Raw genomic sequence first — 20194 nt, forward strand, 5'->3', positions numbered from 1 at the left:
CTACCAGATATATATTTCTTTTTCTCTCCCATGCAATCTGTGTATTTTTACGTATCTGAAGATTGTTGCAACCGAATTTTTAAGAGTTTTATTAACTATTGTGATCAGTGATTGATGTTTTTTCATGTTTCTATAACAACCGGAAACATATTGTAGTATTTTAGAAAACTATCTGTTTCATTTGATGAAATTTACATCTACCTTTGTGCATAATACACTGGTTATCATAAATTAAGGAGAAATTACAAAAATAGCGATCGTTCCCTCAAAAATAAGCCAAGCCGTGTAAAATTTTAATACATTGCCAAGTAAGAGTAGCTGAGTGAAACTCCAATATGCAAATTAGTGGCCCTGCACTCGGAATACGTCATCTGCGACGAGCATAAAAGTTCATGCTTGAGAGCAAGCCCACATATTTCACTGCGATAGTGACATCAGAAATCTGAGATAGCCAATTTGTAACAATGATCTGTAGGCATCATTTGCCTGCAGAACTGCGACAGGAAGCCATTGGGAGACGAGAGGCAGGACAATGTCAAACAGAAGTGGCCAGGTGGCTAAATGCGAGTCCTTCTGTGGTTCATAGACTTTGGAGGCAATTTCAAATCACAGATTCGGCACCTAGGAGGTTCAGCCAAGGACAGGCAACTGCTACAACGAGTGCCAATGACCGATATTTGACATTATGTGCACTCAGGAATAGAACCACTACTCCGACTCTTCTTAGATCCTCCCTTGCTGCAGCCACCGGAAGGTTGGTGTCAATGTCAACTGTGCGTAGAAGGCTTCATGAAGGTGGTTTGTATTCGATCTGAACAGCCATTTGCATGCTGGTCAAGTCACATCATAGGAGGGACCATTTGCAGTGGGGACGACAACATGTCCACTGGATGCCTGAGCAATGGAGGGCTATTCTCTTTACGGATGAGTCCAGGTTTAGTCTATAACGTGATAGTAGGCATTATTTGATATGGAGAGAACCTGGAACCCCTTATCATCCGTCAAACATCCGTGAAAGAGATGCATAGGAAGAGGCAGTGTCTGTGTTTGGGGTGGCGTCTCTGTGGGTGGATGCACAGACCTACATGTTTTTCCAAGGGGAACCGTGAATGTTCATGTTTATAGAGATGACATCCTTGATGCTTATGTGCACCCATACGCCGGGGCAATAGGTGATGCTTTCCTGTTACAGGACGACAATGCAAGACCACACAGGGCTCGCATCGTGTATGATTATCTTCAACAGGAAACAATTATGCACATGGAGTGGCCAGCTCGATCCCCGGACTTGAATCGTATTGAGCACGTTTGGGATGCTTTAGAGAGACGTTTAGCTGCTCTCAATCCGCCCCCTCAAACCCTTGCCACGCTTGCAACTGCTTTGCAAGAACAATGGCTCTCGCTTACTTTGAAACTGATAGACCACATAATTGAAAGCATCACACATCGCTGAATGTGCTGTATTGCTTCTAGAGGCGATTATATTCCAAATTGAAGGTACTTTTAACTATAGCAAACTGACATCTTCAATTTGTTCATCGTATACATGTGCTAATTTCTATACTACCATACTTGTCTGATAATTTCTTTTTATGTTATTTGATACCTTACTATGTGTTGTATATTGTGGGTAAGTTTCACAAAATTCTACATGTAACTTTTTCAGTAATCGTCATTTTTGTGATTTTTCCGTAATTTATGATAACCAGTGAAGTTTATTAGACACAAATTTATGACTTGTAGAACTGCATTTTGATGTTGTCGTTAGCTTCTGGTGTTGATAAAGAGAAATGATGATCACTTTGCACACAGAAAGTTGTCATCTTTGCATACTTAGGGTTTAAATTTTGAAAATGTTTTTTGGTATGGAATTTGATTAAGCTACAATATGCTGTTAATAATAAAGATATTGGTTTGGCAGTAATAAGTTTATTAAGATGTTGTCATGCAGTCATGATTTTGCTTTTCAAATTATTGTAATTATTGTTATTTATGTTGCTTTAACTTTTGTTTGTGTTGCCATTTTTCATTAGTTTGTCAATTTCAATTTCTGTCTTTTACTGTTTTATTTGAGAGAAAAAGAGTGATTATTATAAAAAATATCTAAGATGGCTTAGTCAGAATTTATAATTAATATTTCTGAGCAAAGACTTTTTCAGAAGGAATTATGTTTATTTAAAAAATTTCAAGTACATAGAACAAGAAGCATTTTAGATGAAAAACATTCAAATGAATATGATGGAGATATGCTTTACATACATCTGGATGGGCTGTAGCATTGTTTTTTTATGAGTACAGTCAGCCAAACTTATTCGCAAAAGACGGAAAAAGATGAAAGAAATGCGAAGAACATTTAAAGCACTATTTCTGTGACCATTGTAAATTGTTGAAGAAAATAGAATAGAATGGTGTGGTCACATACTAATGAGGTGTCTCTTGTCCTTAGGAACCAGAGATGAAATATTGAAGAGAGCTAGGAAATGGAAATTGTTTAGAGCTCAAGGTCAAACTCGTGCTGTGTCCTGTAAGTATTACATTGAAGTTTCAGCTGGTTGTGAAAGAAAGGAATAGTGTTGAATAGTTGGCGTGTGCCTAGAACTATGTGCCTATTAAGAGTTGTAACTGAGGTATTGAATTATACTGAAATCAGTTCTATTTTGATGTGTTCGTTTTTTATCTGTGTTTCTGTGGGTAAATTTTTGGAAGGTCTTGTAGATTTGCAGAAAAACCACAGTTTTTAGTTGTATGGTTTTAACTTTTGTGACATTTGTCTGAAGGTATGATTTTGGTTGGTATCATGGTCTGGAAACAGTATAAATACCTGTGAAAACTGCTTTTTGATAGAGGTCTGGTTTGGAGATAATTCTGTGTGTTTCTGAAGATGAATCTGCTCCTCCTTTATGGTAACAAATACTGAATAATCATAAAACTTCTAAAATTACTTTTTCTGTTTTTGTATTAAACTTGATGCCTGGATGTCTGAACCTTCTTGGGGTACTGAAGAAAAATTGAGGACTCTTGTAAAGTAAATTAGAGATTTGCCTGTTTTTACACGTGGAGTATTAAAAGTAGTATATCTAGTATGTTGATATATTTATACATGGTGGTGTAGGTATATGTAGTAAATACTGATAACTTTAATAACTATTATTCTTAATTTGAAATTCCATCCTCCCCGCAGGTGTTGCAAGTCTTCCATATTTCTCCGAGGATGACTCAGCTGAATCCTCCAATGCTGAGGATGAAGAAGAAAGTGAAGCAGGGGAAACAGAGCCGGACACTGAAGATGCCTTTTTAGATGAACAGTTAGAGCGACGAAGTAATGGTGGCTCATCTGGTCCCAGACCAAATCTAGCACCACAACATATGCAGTGGGCACTTCGTCAGAGAGAACCAGGGCGTGGGCCCATCACTACCTCTGGTAGGTTGGGTATGTCAAATTTATCTACTCTAATTTACAGTAAATTGCTGTAAGATTTTTATTATAATAAAAATTTGCGACATTTAGATAGTTTTAAATTCTGATTATCATTAATCATATTTACTTAATGAAATTTAATATCCAGTAAATGCTGAATATTTTTTAATATATGTAGCCTGTTCAAATATATTGTGAGAAACTGAAGGGGACAAAACACTGACAGATTAGAGTATTTTAAAGAAGTGAAACAAATAAGCAAAAAAAAAAAAAAAAAAAAAAGTTCAGATATAATTTGGCTGTTTATATTCAAAATACTTGACAGCTAAAAAAATCATGTTTTTGTCTTTTAATTGACTAATTTAATCATTTAATAAGTATCTTTAACTTGAGTGGGTGATATTGAATTAAACATGCATATTTGAATTTACTAGAGCAGTACCATGTTATCGTTTTGTATGTGTTCAAATAAATATAGACAATGAAAAATAATCTCGAGAAAGTTAGGATTGCATAAAGGAATTTTTTATTTTTTTTATTTTAGAGTATGGGTAAATACCAGAGTTAAAAACATTTTTGTAAGTTTAAAATAATATGATTATTTGGAAGTCTTTATTCATGTGATTCCTATTATTTCAAGAACTAGTTTCATTCATAGTTACACTGATAATGAGTAAGGTAAAATTTTGTTTTTAACTTTAAAATATTTTTGTATGCAAGTATTACAAAAATATGTGGTCAAATAAACTCGTTAATGCTGTTAAAAGAAGAAAAGAGCTGTAGAAATAGAAATTGAGTTTTAAAAAAATAATTCTAAAATATTTATTTCCTTGAGAAATCTGTAAGACTTTTATCGTACAACATTAAATTATATGAAAGTATTCTTGTTTCTATGCTAAGCCTGAGCTCACATATTTTAGTATCTGATATAAGTTAATGTAAATGATAATTGCAAAATTAATCAGAAACAAGTATGAATTTATTGATACTGAAATTTATTGATTACTACCTTATAATTTAAGCATGGGATTTTGTTCCACTTTTAAGCATTTCTGCATTGCATGAGAAAATTGTTTGTTAATATCAAAGACATTCTATATGTGTTTGATTCCATTTGAAACAATGTGTTGGAAAGTAAATACTATGACAGAATTACTCAGCTAGTTGCCTTTTCCCACTCGTTATAACTTTAAAATTGTATAAAGCGTATTTTGCAACCTTGTTAAATTGCACAATTGTTTTAAAATTTTAAATAAAAATTTCTCATAGCAAACAGGAGTGGGCACATGCAAGAAAAAATAATGAATGCCATAATAGCCTTTGCACAGGCTGGAAAATCTTTTTTTATATCATGCTGAGTATTAACCCTAGTAGCACTCATTTTTGAATATGAGGACCTGTATTCAAACAACATTTGTTAGCTAAATTTGTGTATTACTTTAGTCTCTGTTTTCATAAACTTCCATTCATTGAGATGATACTTACATTATTAATGAAAGTAAAAATGGCAAAATATTTTAAATTATAAGCTAATATATACCAAGCTTCAAATAATTGGCTAAAGCTGGTCATGCCACTCAGAAGGTTAATGTTTGGAGTTTACAATCAAATGATTGCTTACAGCTAGTAAAATACACAATACTGTATACAGTGAGCAGAATTGTGTATCTGGTTTCCAATAGTAGATCTGAATAAATATTTACCAGTGATTGGGAAATACAAGTAATATTCTATGCATTTATTTTAGGTTCAAGTGGTTTGATATATATAGATCCATCTTCTCTGAGAAGAGCAACTGGAACTACAGCTTCAGTTTCTGCAACTGTTACTCAAGAATGCACAGCAGCAGCTGCTACAACATCAGTATCTCTTGCTAGAGCATTTGCAATTGTTATGAGACAGATTGCAGATCTTCTAACTATGCTGCAAGATTACCAAGCTTTAATGCCCAATTTAGGCAGAGTGCTAGATGTCTCTGGTCAAGATATAGCAAATTTACAGGTATGTTAAAAGTGCTTACCCTAATTTTAAACTTTTTCCATAATATCAAAACTTATTAATAGTATGGTTTGCAAAACAATATTAAAATGTATGTCATTGATATATTTTCATTTTCATACATGACACAATACGTCTTTAGAAAAGTATTCATTAGAAGTGTGGTTTATCTTATTAGTATATTTATTTTCTTCCTTTATCGTAGGTATATTTGGAATATCATTTGAGGCCAACTTGGGAATGGTTAATAACTGTTATGGATTCTACTGAAGCTCAGCTGCGTTTTGGTTGTGCCTTAACTTCTGGATCCAACCCATCACATCCTTCTCATCCTTTGCATTTGTCACAACATACAAGGTCTACTAGATCTAGAGGGGAATCTGAAGGACGTGCTTCAAGTAGCACTGTCGATGGACGTCGCAGAGGTTTTTTTTTTTTTTTTTTTCTTTCTTTTTCCAAATAAGCTGTAATAAATGGCAATGTTTTTTTAATAGGTTGTTATTTTAAGTACTGTATTTATTCTCATATATCTTGTTACATACACATCTTGTATCTACATTTCCTAGCCATAATCATACCTTTTGTACAACATATGCAAAAATATATATGTAAGAAATAAAGTTAATTTTTTTAGCATTTTATAAAATTTTTAATGATTCTTTTCTGTTAATGTAGGTGCTGATGGTGTTTCTGCTAGAAGAGATTTCCTTTCATATGCATTATCTCTCATGAGAGCCCACAATAATGAACATTTTGATTCATTGCCAAGCCTTGATATAAATGCATTGAAACATGTTGCATATGTGTTTGATGGACTAATATATTATATACGTTCTGGAGTGGATGGAACTGACACAGATACAATGAGAGGAGAGGGCTTAAATTTAGATCCATGGGCCGATCAGGTTATTCTTAAGCTCTTTTATGTCATAGTTTACATTTTGTTATTTCACTATTAAAAGATAGAATGACAGAATCAAACTTTATTTTGAAATGCTTTGATCTTAGTTTGCTGTTATTTCAAAATGCTGAAATTTTTATAAATAAAGATTAAGTTGCCCTTCTAAATAATATGAATGATTTGGTCTGTGCATTTTATTTAGTCCCCACAGTATTCTGATTTCTTATATAGGATGAATAAATGTGACTTATGGCTTACATCATTGTATTTTTGTTCCTCTAACTGAATTTTATTATTTATATTATCTGTTGGATTTACTGTACTATACTGTTGCCTTATCTTTAACCTTTTTATCATTTAAATTTCTCTTGCTCATAAAAAACTGTATTTTATGTAAATGGAGAAAGTTTGAGCAGCATAATATAATTTCTTGAATAATTTTACAGGATGAAATCGTTTTACAGGATGAAAATGATAATGAAGAACAAGAAGAAGAAAATAGTTCAAATATGCCTATGGAAGTTGAAGGAGCTGAAGATGAAGGACATATTTCAGCTAAAGGTCGTAAACATTCTTTTTTTCAGCGTTCTGATTCTACATTATTTTTAGGCTGTCCTCCACCAGACCCATTTAACTCTCCTTTGGCTGAATCCTTGCTATTAGCTGATCAGCCACATCTTTTACAACCTACTTCCAGAAAAGAAGAACTTTTTGGAATTCCTAGATCGTCATCTGCACATTCAGACTGTAATCTTTCAGTTACATTGCCTTCAGATAATCCCATTTGTGGGTATTTTGAATCTGTGCCTACAAAATTAGGTTTATCTGTTCGTGCAGCTGAAGTCCGACGACAGACTCCTTCACCATCACAATTACCAACTGTTCATTTACCTTTATCTGTACGTCATCCACCTCCCCCACTTCCTCCACCTGAATATGAGGACAGGGAAAATTCTGGAAGTGCAAGTGATTCTCGTAGATCCCATTCAGATGATGTAGATATGCGAAATGAATCTTTTTCAAACTGTTCTTTGCCTAGCAGATCAAGTTTTGAAGGACAGGAATTTGCTATAGCTATGACTACAAATAACAGATCAGCATGTAAGACACCTGACTACGATGCAGAAAACTTTGTCAATCAAGTGTTATCAGAACCATCTCGAGCTCCTATTATAGTTACCGCTCCTTGCAAGAAGTTTGATAGTGTAAGCCCAGTGAAGTCTAGTGTCATCGTTCATGCAGGCTGCATTCGACAATCAGCATCATCTGTAAGATATTTTTAATGCTTCATATTATGCTTAGTAAAATATAACTAAAATAGCTTAACTTCAGAGCTATTTTTTATACTTTTGTAAATTAAAATAGTTCATAACTTTTTGACATTTAATTCTCATATTAATTGGCACATCATAAGAAACCTATAGAAAAATGTAATGGTAAATTTGCCAATAAATTAACTAAATTCTATTATAGCTTTTCATTTTAAATTAAATTAGATCATTACTTTGTGTCAGCTTTAAGAAAAACCTCATTATCTAATCTGATTTTTTGCTTAACACGAAGAGAATTATAAATGGGTGTTATTAAAATAACTAAGCTCAATGAAAAACCAGAATAATTTTATTGATTAATAATTCTTTTTATACCATAATGTGGGGAAAGGCAATGACCATAGTTGATAGCACACATTTATTACTATTCACAAACATAGATTACATTAGGATTACAATTAATGAAATAATATACGAGCAATCGAGCGACGTCTGCTCCGCTCGCCAGCTAGTCCTTGTCTTCTCCCAAAGGCGGGAAAACACATGCTGATGCAATGCATATGTCACACAATAGGGGATTAGGGAATATCATGAAATAAAATTTCCCACTTTCGACAATCATGACCAGACATGCAACCTCGCCTGAAGCAACATAATATATAATCAAATTTTAAAAAAATATTATAATATAGTAACATAGGTGTGAGAAAAAAACATAATCTGTAGATACAAAGCTGAGAATACTTACACAAATGGAGCAAAAAAATAAATTAAACACACCACAGCAGTTAGCTAAAAATAAAAAGAGCATTAGTTATGACAAAATGAATTAAAAATTTGATATGAGGAGAAAAAAATATTAGAAAGTTCTCAGGTGTCATCTGTCCAAACACAGGAGGACCTATAATGCTGACAGTTTAATAAAAATCAAGTGTTCAATATTCTTGAACCAGGGTTTCATGTATTTGGCACAAGTGGATATTTTGGATGGTCCGTCGAAAAATGCACACTTTTCCACATCATATGTTTAATTTTGTTTGAGATTGGTGACTTTATAAGGTCCGAGAAATTTCTGTTTGAGTTTTAGACCAGGGCCAAACTGAGTTCGTTTCATTGACACAAGGTCATGAAGTTGAAATTTTTGTGCTTGTTTTCATCGCAAATTATAAGTACGGCGATTTTCGTCTTGCACTTTAGAGATTTGCTGTTTTGAGTTCTTACGGAGATCGTCACGTTGCTGAATGAATGCAAATTTGATCTCCTCGTCGATTAGAGCAGCGATGTTGATGTCGTTTTGCGATTTCATTTTAGTCCCAAAGAAAAGTTCAAAGGGAGTGGAATTGATGCTACGTTGAAAAGTTGAATTAATAATTTGTTGCATGGCGAGAACATTGGCGGTACCATTTTCCAGGGTTGGTTACGGAGAGTTTAGAAAGGACAACAATAATAATGGAGTTCAAACGCTCAACTTGACCATTCGATCGTGGGAGGCCAGCTGTAATAAGAACGTGCTTTATTCTCTGTGTGTCACAATAGTTTGCAAATGCAGTGGATTTGAATGCAGGGCCTTGATCAGAGATAATCCGTGAAGGATTTCCGAAGACTGATCTTTGACATTCCAGCTGACTGATAATTTCATCTGCATCTGTAGACTTTGTCGGATAAATTCACACGAATTGTAGTAAATGAGGCTATAACTGCCAAAATATGTTTGTATTTCTTTGATGTGGTGGCAAGGGGACCTAGGTGGTCAATATGGTACGTGTGCAAGAGTGCGTCGTCTTTGTCAATGGGGTGCAGTAGTCCATCTTGTTTGCCACACTTTCGATTATTGAGGATGAATGGGATGCAGTTATGGATACACCGCTCAATTTTTTCTTTCAGATTTGGGAGGATATATTCTTTGTTTAAAAGTTCTTGAGTGCGAATTATGACGAAGTGGCCTTGTTCGTGAGCTGTTTTAATGACATTTGCCTGCATATCATCAGACACCACAAGTAAGTCAATGCCGTTGACGTTTTTGTACAGGAGATTGTTCTTAACGAGAAAGTTATCATGCGAAGGCGTTGTTTGAAGGAGTGCTTTAATAGCCGTAATATGCTCGTTGGTTTCTTGTGCTTTGCGAAATTGGAGAAGGACACTGTCTTGGATAGTCATGCAACATGGACTGCGACTGAGGGCATGCACATGAGCCATCTTTGAGCCGATACAGTGCTCAATTTTGTAGTCAAAATCTTGGAGATATAAAACCCATCGGGCTATTCTCGAATTGAGTTCCTTTTTATTTAAAGTTTGCACAAAAGCGTTGCAGTCAGTAATAATTTTAAAATGTGAACCAAGGACGTAAATACGGAACTTTTTTAAAGCTTCAACAATTGCAAGGACCTCGAGTTCATAATTGGTGTATTTACGCTCGTTGTCTGATGTTTTTTTTTTTTTTTTTGACATGTAGTAGACAGGGTGAAAGCTGTTATCGTTCATAGATTTTTGTAGTAGGACTGCCCCCAAGCTATCAATGGATGCGTCGGTATGAATTTCGATAGGACTGTTTTGATTAAAAATACTTAAAACTGGTTGTTGAAAAAGCAAATATTTTAACCTGTGAAATGCGGCTTTCTAATCAGCATGAAATAGAAAGGGGGTGTGAAGGAGATCACTAAGGGGTTTTGCAATGGCGGAAATAACGACATCGCTCATGTAGGATAAAACATAACCTTTGACAATTAAATGACCTAAAACATAATTTATAAAGCGCTGGAATAACATAACATAACAATAGGACGCTTCCTTCTTATGAAAAGAAGGAAAGGAGTTTAGGCAAAATTGCCCATTACTCTTTCGCCATTTGATCATTTAAATCAAGGGATTTAAATGGTAACTCCCGTAAAAGGTAAATAATAAATAGATAAGATCTCAAAATGACACCAAATCTATAGTATCAGCAAAAGATCCCATCTCTAAGTTCAAGGTGTCGGCTGGATCGTAAAAACTTCCCTATTGGATGGAAAACCGATTCAATCCCTCCCAAACCACCAAACGCAAATTCTTGACCAAACAAGAGTGCGATGGAGAGTCAAATAAATAAATAAATAAATAAGGAGGGCAGAGGTGCATTCTCAAGCCAAATGGCCAGGTAGTGTATAAAGATTTGGTATCATTATATTCCAAAACACAGCTATGAGAGGGAAATCCCTGCATAGTTTCTTTTCAAAAAAAAAAAAAAAAAAAAAAAAAAAAAGAACTCATAGGGCGTCTCAATGCTTGTTTCTTGTGGTTCCATATTCACCTTACCTGTAGGTGTTTAGTATACATCAGAAACCCTATTATGCCAGAGAGCCCTTTGTATAAAAGGGCTTGATCAAAGGTAATATAGGGAAACCCAAGGAATTTGTTTCTAGGGACAGAGAACACCGGACATCGTCCCAGAAAGTGAAAAGGTGTTTCCTCTTCTTCTCCACAAGCTGGGCAGAGAGGAGATTCGACAAGACCACATTTGTGGAGATGCTTAGCTAGATAAGCATGTCCAGTAACAATTTGAATTACCTGGCGTAAGTTAGTTCTACTGAGGTGTATGAGTTTACCTGAAAAGTTAAGTGTACTGAGCACCAATTTAGAATGAGCACAGTCTGGAAGTTTAGACCATATATCATCATGTTTGTTCTTTATCCAGTTTCTTACTTCTTTTTTAACCGTTTGATATGAAACTGGGTAAAATGGTTCTGGGCCAGACATGGGTAGTTGCGAAGCATCTTTAGCTACTTTATCAGCTAGTTCATTTCCAGCAAAATCACAATGACCTGGGACCCAGACTAAACTAATGGTATTATGGGCCTGAGCCAGAGAATTGAGATCTTGAGTACAGTTCAAAACACAGTTTTGTAACTTGACACGATTAGCCAGGGCAATGATGGCTGATTGGCTGTCAGAGAGAATATATATATACTTATCAACTGTATTTTTAGCTAAGAGCTCCCTGGCGACCATATTGATCGCCAGAACCTCGGCTTGGAAAACAGTTGTAAATTTACCAAGGTATAGATGAAATCTTCTTCAGATCCCTTGGTCCTTATAATAGCTCCAGCTCCAGTGAAGTTGGATTTTGATCCATCTGTGTAACATTCAATTGAGCCTGTTGGAATTAGGTCAATTAGAGATTCTATCTCATTCCTTTTTGGTATATGAGTTGAGAATAGTTTATCTGGAACTATTGTTTTAGTAATTGCATCTTTGGGCATATAGATTATAGGGAACTCATTGCCCAAGTCCAGACATATGTCAATGTGGCTTTTCAGGTGGCTTTTATGACCAAAACCTGTCCTTTGGCACCATGTGCCATTTTTATTCAATCTATACATGGCTTTAATTGCTTCTCCGCTCAAGAATAATTTCAAGGGTGGAATTTGCAGTAAAAATTCTAATGCAGCAGTAGGGGTACTATTTAAAGCCCCACTAATGCTTAGGCAAGCAAGTCTTTGCACCTTTTGTAAAATGTTTAAATACGTGCTTTTGTTAATAACATTAATCCAGACCACGCATCCGTAAGAAAGCATTGGCCGGACAATGGCAGTATAAATCCATAGAGTAGATTTTGGGTTAAGGCCCCATTGTTTACCAACGATTCGCCTACAAAGTACTAGAACATTTGTGGCCGTTTGCGCCTTTTCTTTTATATGGGTGATCCATGTAAGTTTACTATCCAGGTAATCTGGTGACCCAGATATAAATCTGCCAGTTTCCATTTCCTTCTCCACGTGAAAACTATGACCTCAGATTTTTCAGCAGAGAAAGAAAGGCCATTTGTATCACCCCAGTGTGAAACTTTATTTAAGATCTGCTGAGCTTGATTATGTAGGGTTCCGATATCGAAACCCTGTAATAACACAATAAGGTCATCTGCATAAGCCTGTGACATGCCAGGTTCCTCCCGTAGAAGTACTAAGAGTGAGTCGAAAACCAGGTTCCACAGGAACGGAGAAAGAATACCACCCTGCGGACACCCTTTAGTAATATCTCTCTTTACTTCATAGTCAGCGAGACTAACACAGATATTCCTGTTTTTAATCATGAAGATGACCCATCTAGTTATCATAGGGTGAATATGACTTCCAGTAAGGGCCTTATGTATTTTCTCGAAACCGATGTTATCAAAGGCTCCTACAATATCCAGTAGAATCCCAATGGCAAAGTGTCCATCTATAATTGTTTTTTCTATTCTCCACACGAGTTGGTGTAAGGCCGACTCAGTGGAGAAGCCAGGCCTAAAACCGTGTTGGTCTAAGCCAAAGGTATGTTTCAGATTATTATCTGACTGGAGGTGCCAGAAAATCAATCGCTCCAACAGCTTAAGCTGGAAGGATGTTAGCGTGATCATTCTAAAAGAGTTTGGTTTCTTATATGTATCTTTTCCTGGTTTAGGAAGAAACACACCTCGTGAAGTTCTCCAAACCTTAGGAACATATCCTAAAATCAAACTGGACCTGAATATGTCCACGAGAATGTGACCAAAAATATCCCAGCCTTTCTGAAGCAGAATTGGGTAAATGCCATCGTTCCCTGGAGATTTAAAGGGAAGAAATACATCAAGGGCCGCTTTAGCCTTTTCAAAATTCACAATTGTCTTAGCAAAATCCAGATCTAATGGATTATGAAGTAGTTCCAATGGATTTTCCTGGGGGTCAGAGGTGACACTTCTGTCCCCCAGATGAAAATTCAACATGGTCGAAAGTGTATCCAAAGGGTTTATAGTATAACTGCCATCAGGTCGCATAACCGATGCGAGTTGAGACTCCTGAGATCTTTTAAGAATCTTATATACTCTGGCAGTCTCATGGTAGGACAGAATATCTGTGCAGAACGATCTCCATGAGTTGTATTTAGTTTTCCTGATTTCCCTTTTAAATTTCCTTTGTAGAATTTTGAAGTTAGACCAGTTAACTTCAGATTTATTTCTGACAGCTTTCCTGTGAGCTCTCCGAACCTCTAGGCGGAGGCTTTCAAGCTCCTTGGTCCACCAAACTCTCTTGCTAGGAGAGTACTTCCTTCGTTTGAGAGGGCATGATGCATGATAAGATTCAATAATGATATTTGTCAAGTTGTTTGCTTGAATATCAAGCTCCTCGACTGTACAATTATTGTCTAAAACCTGAAGGTTAATGACATTAGAAACCAGGAAATCCTTATAAAGGTCCCAATTTGTGTTTTTAATGTTTCTGAAATATTCAGCTGGAATTTCATCTCTAATACAAAATTGTATAAGGCGATGGTCAGAAAGTGAGGGATTGTCACTTACATGCCAATTCTCAATAAGGTTATAAATATCAGAAGAAGTTAATGTGAGGTCAATGACTTCTTCTCTTCTTCTGTTAACAAAGGTGGGGCGATTTCCCCTATTTACCCAAGTTAGGTTGGTATTCATTATAAATTCCATGAGTTTTTCTCCTCTAGGATTAGTATCAGAACTGCCCCATGACAGGTGGTGAGCATTACCATCACTACCAATAACCATAGGAATATTGTTTATTTCACAGAAGCTCACAAGATCTATAAATTCTTGCGGAATGTTAAGGTCATAAGCCATGTAAACCGAGCAAAAACAAATGTTTCCTCTCAGTGAACTGTTTATGTCCTTAATTACAATAGCAGTTAAGTCCTCTGATGTAAATTGGGATAATTTCATAGCCTTTATATTTTTAGAAATGTAAATGCTAGTTCTAGGCCTTTTATCAGGTCCCTCTGTCGAAAAGAAGTGTGCGTTCATGGGCCTACCAAGGATTTTACCCTTGTACACCCAAGGTTCTTGAATTAAGGCAACAAAAGTGCCTTGCTTACCTAATTGAGCAGCTAAATTGTATGAAGCTGCTCTGTTATGTTGCAGGTTTAATTGACTAACCTTAACCATTAAAACAGGTTAAATGAAAGAAAAGAACTTACCCTGAAGGATTTTAGGAGAGACTTAGTTAAAAGCCGCATCCTTAGCATACTGCTTCAAAGGAAGTAGTGACAAGGGAGACCTATTCAGATGTCTTCTCCAGAGCCTCCAAAGAAAGCTCTGGTTCCGACTCCTTTTCGGTCTCCCTTTCTTCTGTCAACTGTTTCTTTGGAGGATCCCTGGGCGAAGGAATTGATTTCTCCTGTTGCCTTGGTTCCTTCAACTGCACACAGCCACGGGCACCACAAAAAAGTTTGAAATTCTGGGCCTCCAGATAATCTATAAGTTCATGTTCTACTCCCAGCACCAAGGTATTACCTCCGTCTCCAGGGATAACTGCCTTGATGGCGATCTTCTTAACATCAAGGCCCTTGTTACAGGCATCAAGGAGCTTGATGTTATCTTTTGGTGACCTGTTACCAGGAAACCAAGCGAAAAACCTCTTCATGGGGGGTCTGTCTCCGGGAGCCATGGCATGATAACCTGGATGGTTTTCTTCAGGGCTGGGTAGATCATTAATTAAAGTCTTCAGGACGTCCACAGTCTCCTGGTCCTCACATGCAATGTTGAGGCCATTCGGCTGCAGGACTGTCATGTGGACCCTGCAGGTGGTTATAGAGCCATCTATAATTCGGTCATCAATTATAGAGGTGATGAAATCTGAATCCACCGATGTTATGTCTCTGGAATCATCCTTGCAGACGATTCGCAGAGTGATTGCCTTTCTTGCAGCTTGACTATATAGCCGTCGTTTCTTGAGGGCCATTTCCGGGGTGTCACCAGCAATGCGTTCTCTCTTACGAGACTCTTCATTGCTTGGATGGTTCTTCCTCACCGGTTTGGAGGTTGCTCCAGAGGTCCCAGCTTTATCTGTTTTCTCTTTCGCTCCCTTCTCCCCAGAGATCGAGATCCCTTCCATGGCCCTCTCCAGTCGTTTCCGCTCTTTGTGGCGTTGCCTTTTTTCTCTTCTTTTATTTACAACCTCCGTCATTGGTGACTGGTCATCCGCTTGCGCATCTGGCACAGTACTTCTGACAGAGGAGTCAGTATCCATCCCCACTGGGTTCAAGGCGTCCGTGTCCGAAGGCACATTCACCCTTTCACCAGCGGTTCTGGTTTCTGTAGTCCTGAAGAGAAGAGCGTCCGCACCCGAGGGTACATTCACTCCCTCAGAAGGAATTACAGTGGTTATAGTGGGGATTTCAGAAGATGCGTTTTTATCTAATTTTGTATTGCAAGCATCCATTTTGGTATAAGATTGAAGGAAGGGGGAGAAAAATTCCTTCCGATTTTCTAAGAGCCAGTTTGGAGGGGCTAGCCCCAGATTCAGTAGCCAGTAGTGACCTCGGAAGAGCCCCCCGCTCTGCCATGCAGGACCCCACCCAGGCACCACCTGGAACTACAAGGCAGGCGAGATTATACACCAGCTGATAGAGCAGCCAGGACATGCTGGTTAGGCTGCCCCGGGCTCCTGTACTATATCTGGCGGCCTGAGACGCAAAACTCAGCTTTTCTTCTGTATCCTCTACATGGCTGCTTCCTCCAAGACCCCTCCTCTCCAGATCAAAGGTCCTTGGAATTTCAAATCCTCCCCACAATCGCCGGTTTTCCCAGGGAAGAGCGGTCCGTTGGGTCGTCATAAGATTACTCATCATCAGACCGAACCTCATCCCACTGAACCCCAGTATGCCACAGGACTTTGTGACAGTTACCCATTTAGCACCACCCAGGGGGCACGTGTGACTTAAGGATAATCACGGACGCGGGTAACATTACCCCCCAAGCGCTGGAATACTGAAGGGCAATTTGAAAGACCAAATGGCATTTGAAGAAACTGGAATTGTCCATTGTGAGTTACAAAAGCTGTATATGGTTTACTTTCGTCTGCTACTGGCACATGAAAAAAGCCGTTACGTAGGTCAAGAGTACTAAAAATTTGGGCGTCTTGAAGTTTATCCAAAATGTCATCAATAAGAGGAAGAGGAAAATGATCCTTAATTAAAAGTCGATTAAGTTTCCTATAGTCGATGCAAACACGTTACATCGGTGTACCGTCTTTTTTACGTGCCACAAGAATTTGACTGGCATATGGAGATGAACAAGATTCAATAATTTTAAGCTTCAACCATTCATTTATTTGTTTGTCAACAATTTCCCATTCAACAAAAAGAAGGCATCTAGGAGGGTGAAAAATCGGTTTATCATTGGATAGAGTGATATTAAGTTTAATATCTGTTGTCTTTGTTTTATTTGGAACATAAGAATTCAGCAAACGTTCTGCCGCAGCACGAGTTTCTTTGGAAACATTTGGAAACTTTGGAACATGAAAGATTTGGGATCAGTTTCAAAGCATTGCTCGGGAGGTTTTGAAAAATATATACCATCTGGTGTAATAGTTAATTTAGCATTTTTAATTAAGGCACATCCTACAATAAGAGAAAATTGCATAGAATGATTTGGAATAACTCTAATATTAGCCGGAAAGTCCTGGTTATCAAAGTTGATAATGGTTTGAAAATAGCCAATAATAGGAATTTTCGAGAATCCGAAACCAGTTAACACTCCAGAATTATTTGAAAGTGGTGGGAACCGAGTTGAATCCATGTATTTTGGTTCAGTAATGTGACCTCACTTCCAGTGTCAATTAATCCAGAAACTGTGCTATTGAGTATAAGAACAGTTTTACACATATTACCGTGAGAGGTTTGTACTGTATATACTTCGGCAGGTAGAGTGGAAGTCTCATTTGGTCGGCAATCCATAAATTTGTGTCCAAAACGACCACAAGTTAGATACTTTGGGCCAAGAGAACTATTACGACAGGACCGTGAGAGGTGTCTGACCTCATTGCAGTTAAAACGAGTTTGTGGTTTAGTTTTAGATGGACCAGTATTATTAAATTTCGTGTTGTGTTGTTGGACTGAATTTTTTCGTCCAGTACCACGTCTGGAGCCATTATACGTATTTTTAAAATTTGATGGATGAGAGATATTTGTATATCTAGTCGTAACTACAGTTTCATAAGTGCGTAGCTTTTCCTTGAATTCAGAATATGATTTTGCATCGTAGAGAATAATTTTATCGGATGAGGTACCTAGTATTCCTTGAATGGTATACTGAATGGCAGAAGCCTCGTCGATAATACCGCCACCACAATTCGCAATTTCACGCATTGCTATAAAATATTGCGCAAAGCTTTCATTCGAGCGCATTTTTCTTCTTTTGAGTTATTTATGAATTTCAATCAGGGTTCGTAGAGGTCCTTACATGTGCTTATAAATATTTGAAAATAAAATAAAGGCCCTTATAGGTGCTTACTTTTTCTTTAAAGCCCTTATTTTTTTGTTTTTAGTTCTTATTTTTTGCTTTTAGGGCTTTTTTTTTTAATCCTTTGTTTTTAATGAAAGCGCATTTTTTCCCCGTACCAAAGCCGAAACTAAATAAACAACTTTTCTTCCTTATATGCAACGTCAGATGGTGAATCATACTCCCGAAAATTGCTTCCCCCCTTCCTCTGCATTAACGGAATGAAAAGTGCTATGGTGCACGCGAGAGTACGGACAGGTGCACGTCGTTCTATTGGCCAAAGAATTGCGAAAACGTAGAAAATTCCGGTACATTCGGTATTCTTTTCCTCCCACCCAAATACTACACACGTTTGAATTTCTATCAAGATTTTAATAATTTGCATTCTCGTTCCACGTGGTCAGTTCATATTCGTGTTTATTATGATCGTTATGCTTATATTATGAGCATATGTATGAATATTTATAATAATATAGTTGCACTAACTGCTGAAGTATAGATAAACTTCCAAAAATGGGTGTGTTTTTACACAGATTAGCTTTCTAAGGAATAATATTCGGAATGGCTTGAATAAAAGGAAAGTAATCGAATAGTCAAAATAATTTCATTTTCTTTGCCAATACATTATACAGTACGGAGGTTGGGAGTTTCTCCGCAAAACCTCTAATATTGAAGCAGCGGACTTTTTTTTGTAACTGTCCAATCTGGATTGAATAGGACTAAAAGTTTTTGCGGTCTACCCAACCCAAACGAAGATTGATTCTGTTCCGGAAATTTAATACAGTCTGTTGAAAATAAGAATCAGAAACACTCCAGATTAGTAAGTCTCTTTCTTTTCCTTTATTTAGTTCTTTTTTCTCCTAATAACGGCAGGTGTTGATTCCGATTGCGTAATATCACATATGGAAGAATTATGCCGCACATATTGCGTAATAACGTTTGTGGTATTTTGCATTGATAATTAATTTTGATGTTCAATCTGAGATTTGTTTATGAACATTTAAAAGAGTTTTACTGTGCTTTCTAAGCAGAATATTTCTCAGTTCCGTTGATTTTTATATGATGCACATATCGAAATGTCAAAATCATTTATTTAGCCTAAATTTAAATCTAAAGAATGGCTACAATCTCCCCCACTCCTCTTTTTCCAGTTATTATCTGGAATATTCGGGAATTTCCGAGTATGCGGGTTAGTTAAGCTTTTACTCTTAAAGGATGACTGAATGAAGCAATTTCCCATCTTCTGATTTCAGAAATGTGCCTCTTTTTTACTTAAATTACTTTGCTTGGGATATATGTTAAGGAAAAACTGTTATGCAATGAAAATTTAGAAAATGTTCAGAATTTTGATTTAAGTTAAATTATTTAAATATTAATATGAGTGGAAAAATAAATTGTGTTTATTATTAGGTGCCAAACGAATACAATTAATATGGCTTATTATTATTTATTTTCTATATTTTCAACTGAAATATCATCATTAAATTTTGTAATATAGTTTAGTTCTGATTAGTTTTTTTTTATCTCATTGTAAACTAATTCTGTAAATTGAACTCTCATTTAAAATTAAAAAAAAAAAAAAAAGTTAATTGTTTTCCATTGTTGAGGTAATGCTCATTCTCTTAATAAATATTGCATTGCTCATATTTTAAATTACAAGTCTAATTTTTCTTTTAAGGTTGTGCAGTTGTGTATAATGTATTTAGACAGGTGTTTATTTTTTCCTTAAAATGTGCTTGAAAAGTGCTTATAGGTGCTTATTTTTTTAACTAATTGTGGCTATGAACACTGTCAATAGACGTAATTTTATCGGAGAACTCATTAAGTAATACCGCTTTAAACATGACGTGTGAATTGAGATTCTGTTGTGAAAACAAAAAAGTTTTAGCAGAACCCACAACAAGTCGTTTTGCAAAAACTGATTTTTGCTGATTGGTAAGATTTGGGAATAATTGGAAATTATCGTCGATATTGTTGAAAAAAGCATGGACTGAATAGGAATCATTGCCTGAAAAGTTTCTGCAAGTGTTTGAAAGATCTCTCAAAACAAACCAAAAGTCATGACTCATCTCGCGAATCTTGGTGCTCGCTGTCAAAACACCAGAGCGACTCGAATTCAAATTTATTACTTCTGCATCAGAAGAAACAACATGATTTGGGCTTGGCGCCATGGAAGGAGGGGAAGGGGGAATAGAAGAACTTAGACCTACAGGCGTTGGTGCACTGTCGGTGTTTGAAATTGAATGATTGTCATCAGATAAAAAACTAACATCTAGGGAATTGTGAAAATCCGTCAGATTAGTGAGCTCATGAAAAAATTTTTCACATAAAACATCTTTATTAGTGGAAGCTTCCTGCAGTAAATTAGTCAC

General features: G+C 36.5%; 1 protein-coding gene across 3 annotated transcripts in view; it reads left to right on the forward strand.

The window, feature by feature from the left end:
• hyd (E3 ubiquitin-protein ligase hyd) overlaps positions 1-20194 on the forward strand; it is a 260665-nt gene that overhangs the window by 179170 nt on the left and 61301 nt on the right. For all 3 annotated transcript variants that reach the window (XM_085815614.1, XM_085815615.1, XM_085815616.1), the window contains 5 exons: positions 3182-3430; positions 5166-5419; positions 5622-5841; positions 6092-6321; positions 6764-7585. In XM_085815614.1, the coding sequence (XP_085671740.1) occupies positions 3182-3430; positions 5166-5419; positions 5622-5841; positions 6092-6321; positions 6764-7585 (1775 nt within the window). The remainder of the gene's footprint in view (positions 1-3181; positions 3431-5165; positions 5420-5621; positions 5842-6091; positions 6322-6763; positions 7586-20194) is intronic.

This window comes from Stegodyphus dumicola, chromosome 4 (genome assembly GCF_044657685.1).
Source record: "Stegodyphus dumicola isolate Sdum_Otavi_A_Nest chromosome 4, ASM4465768v1".
Taxonomy (NCBI): Eukaryota; Metazoa; Arthropoda; class Arachnida; order Araneae; family Eresidae; genus Stegodyphus; species Stegodyphus dumicola.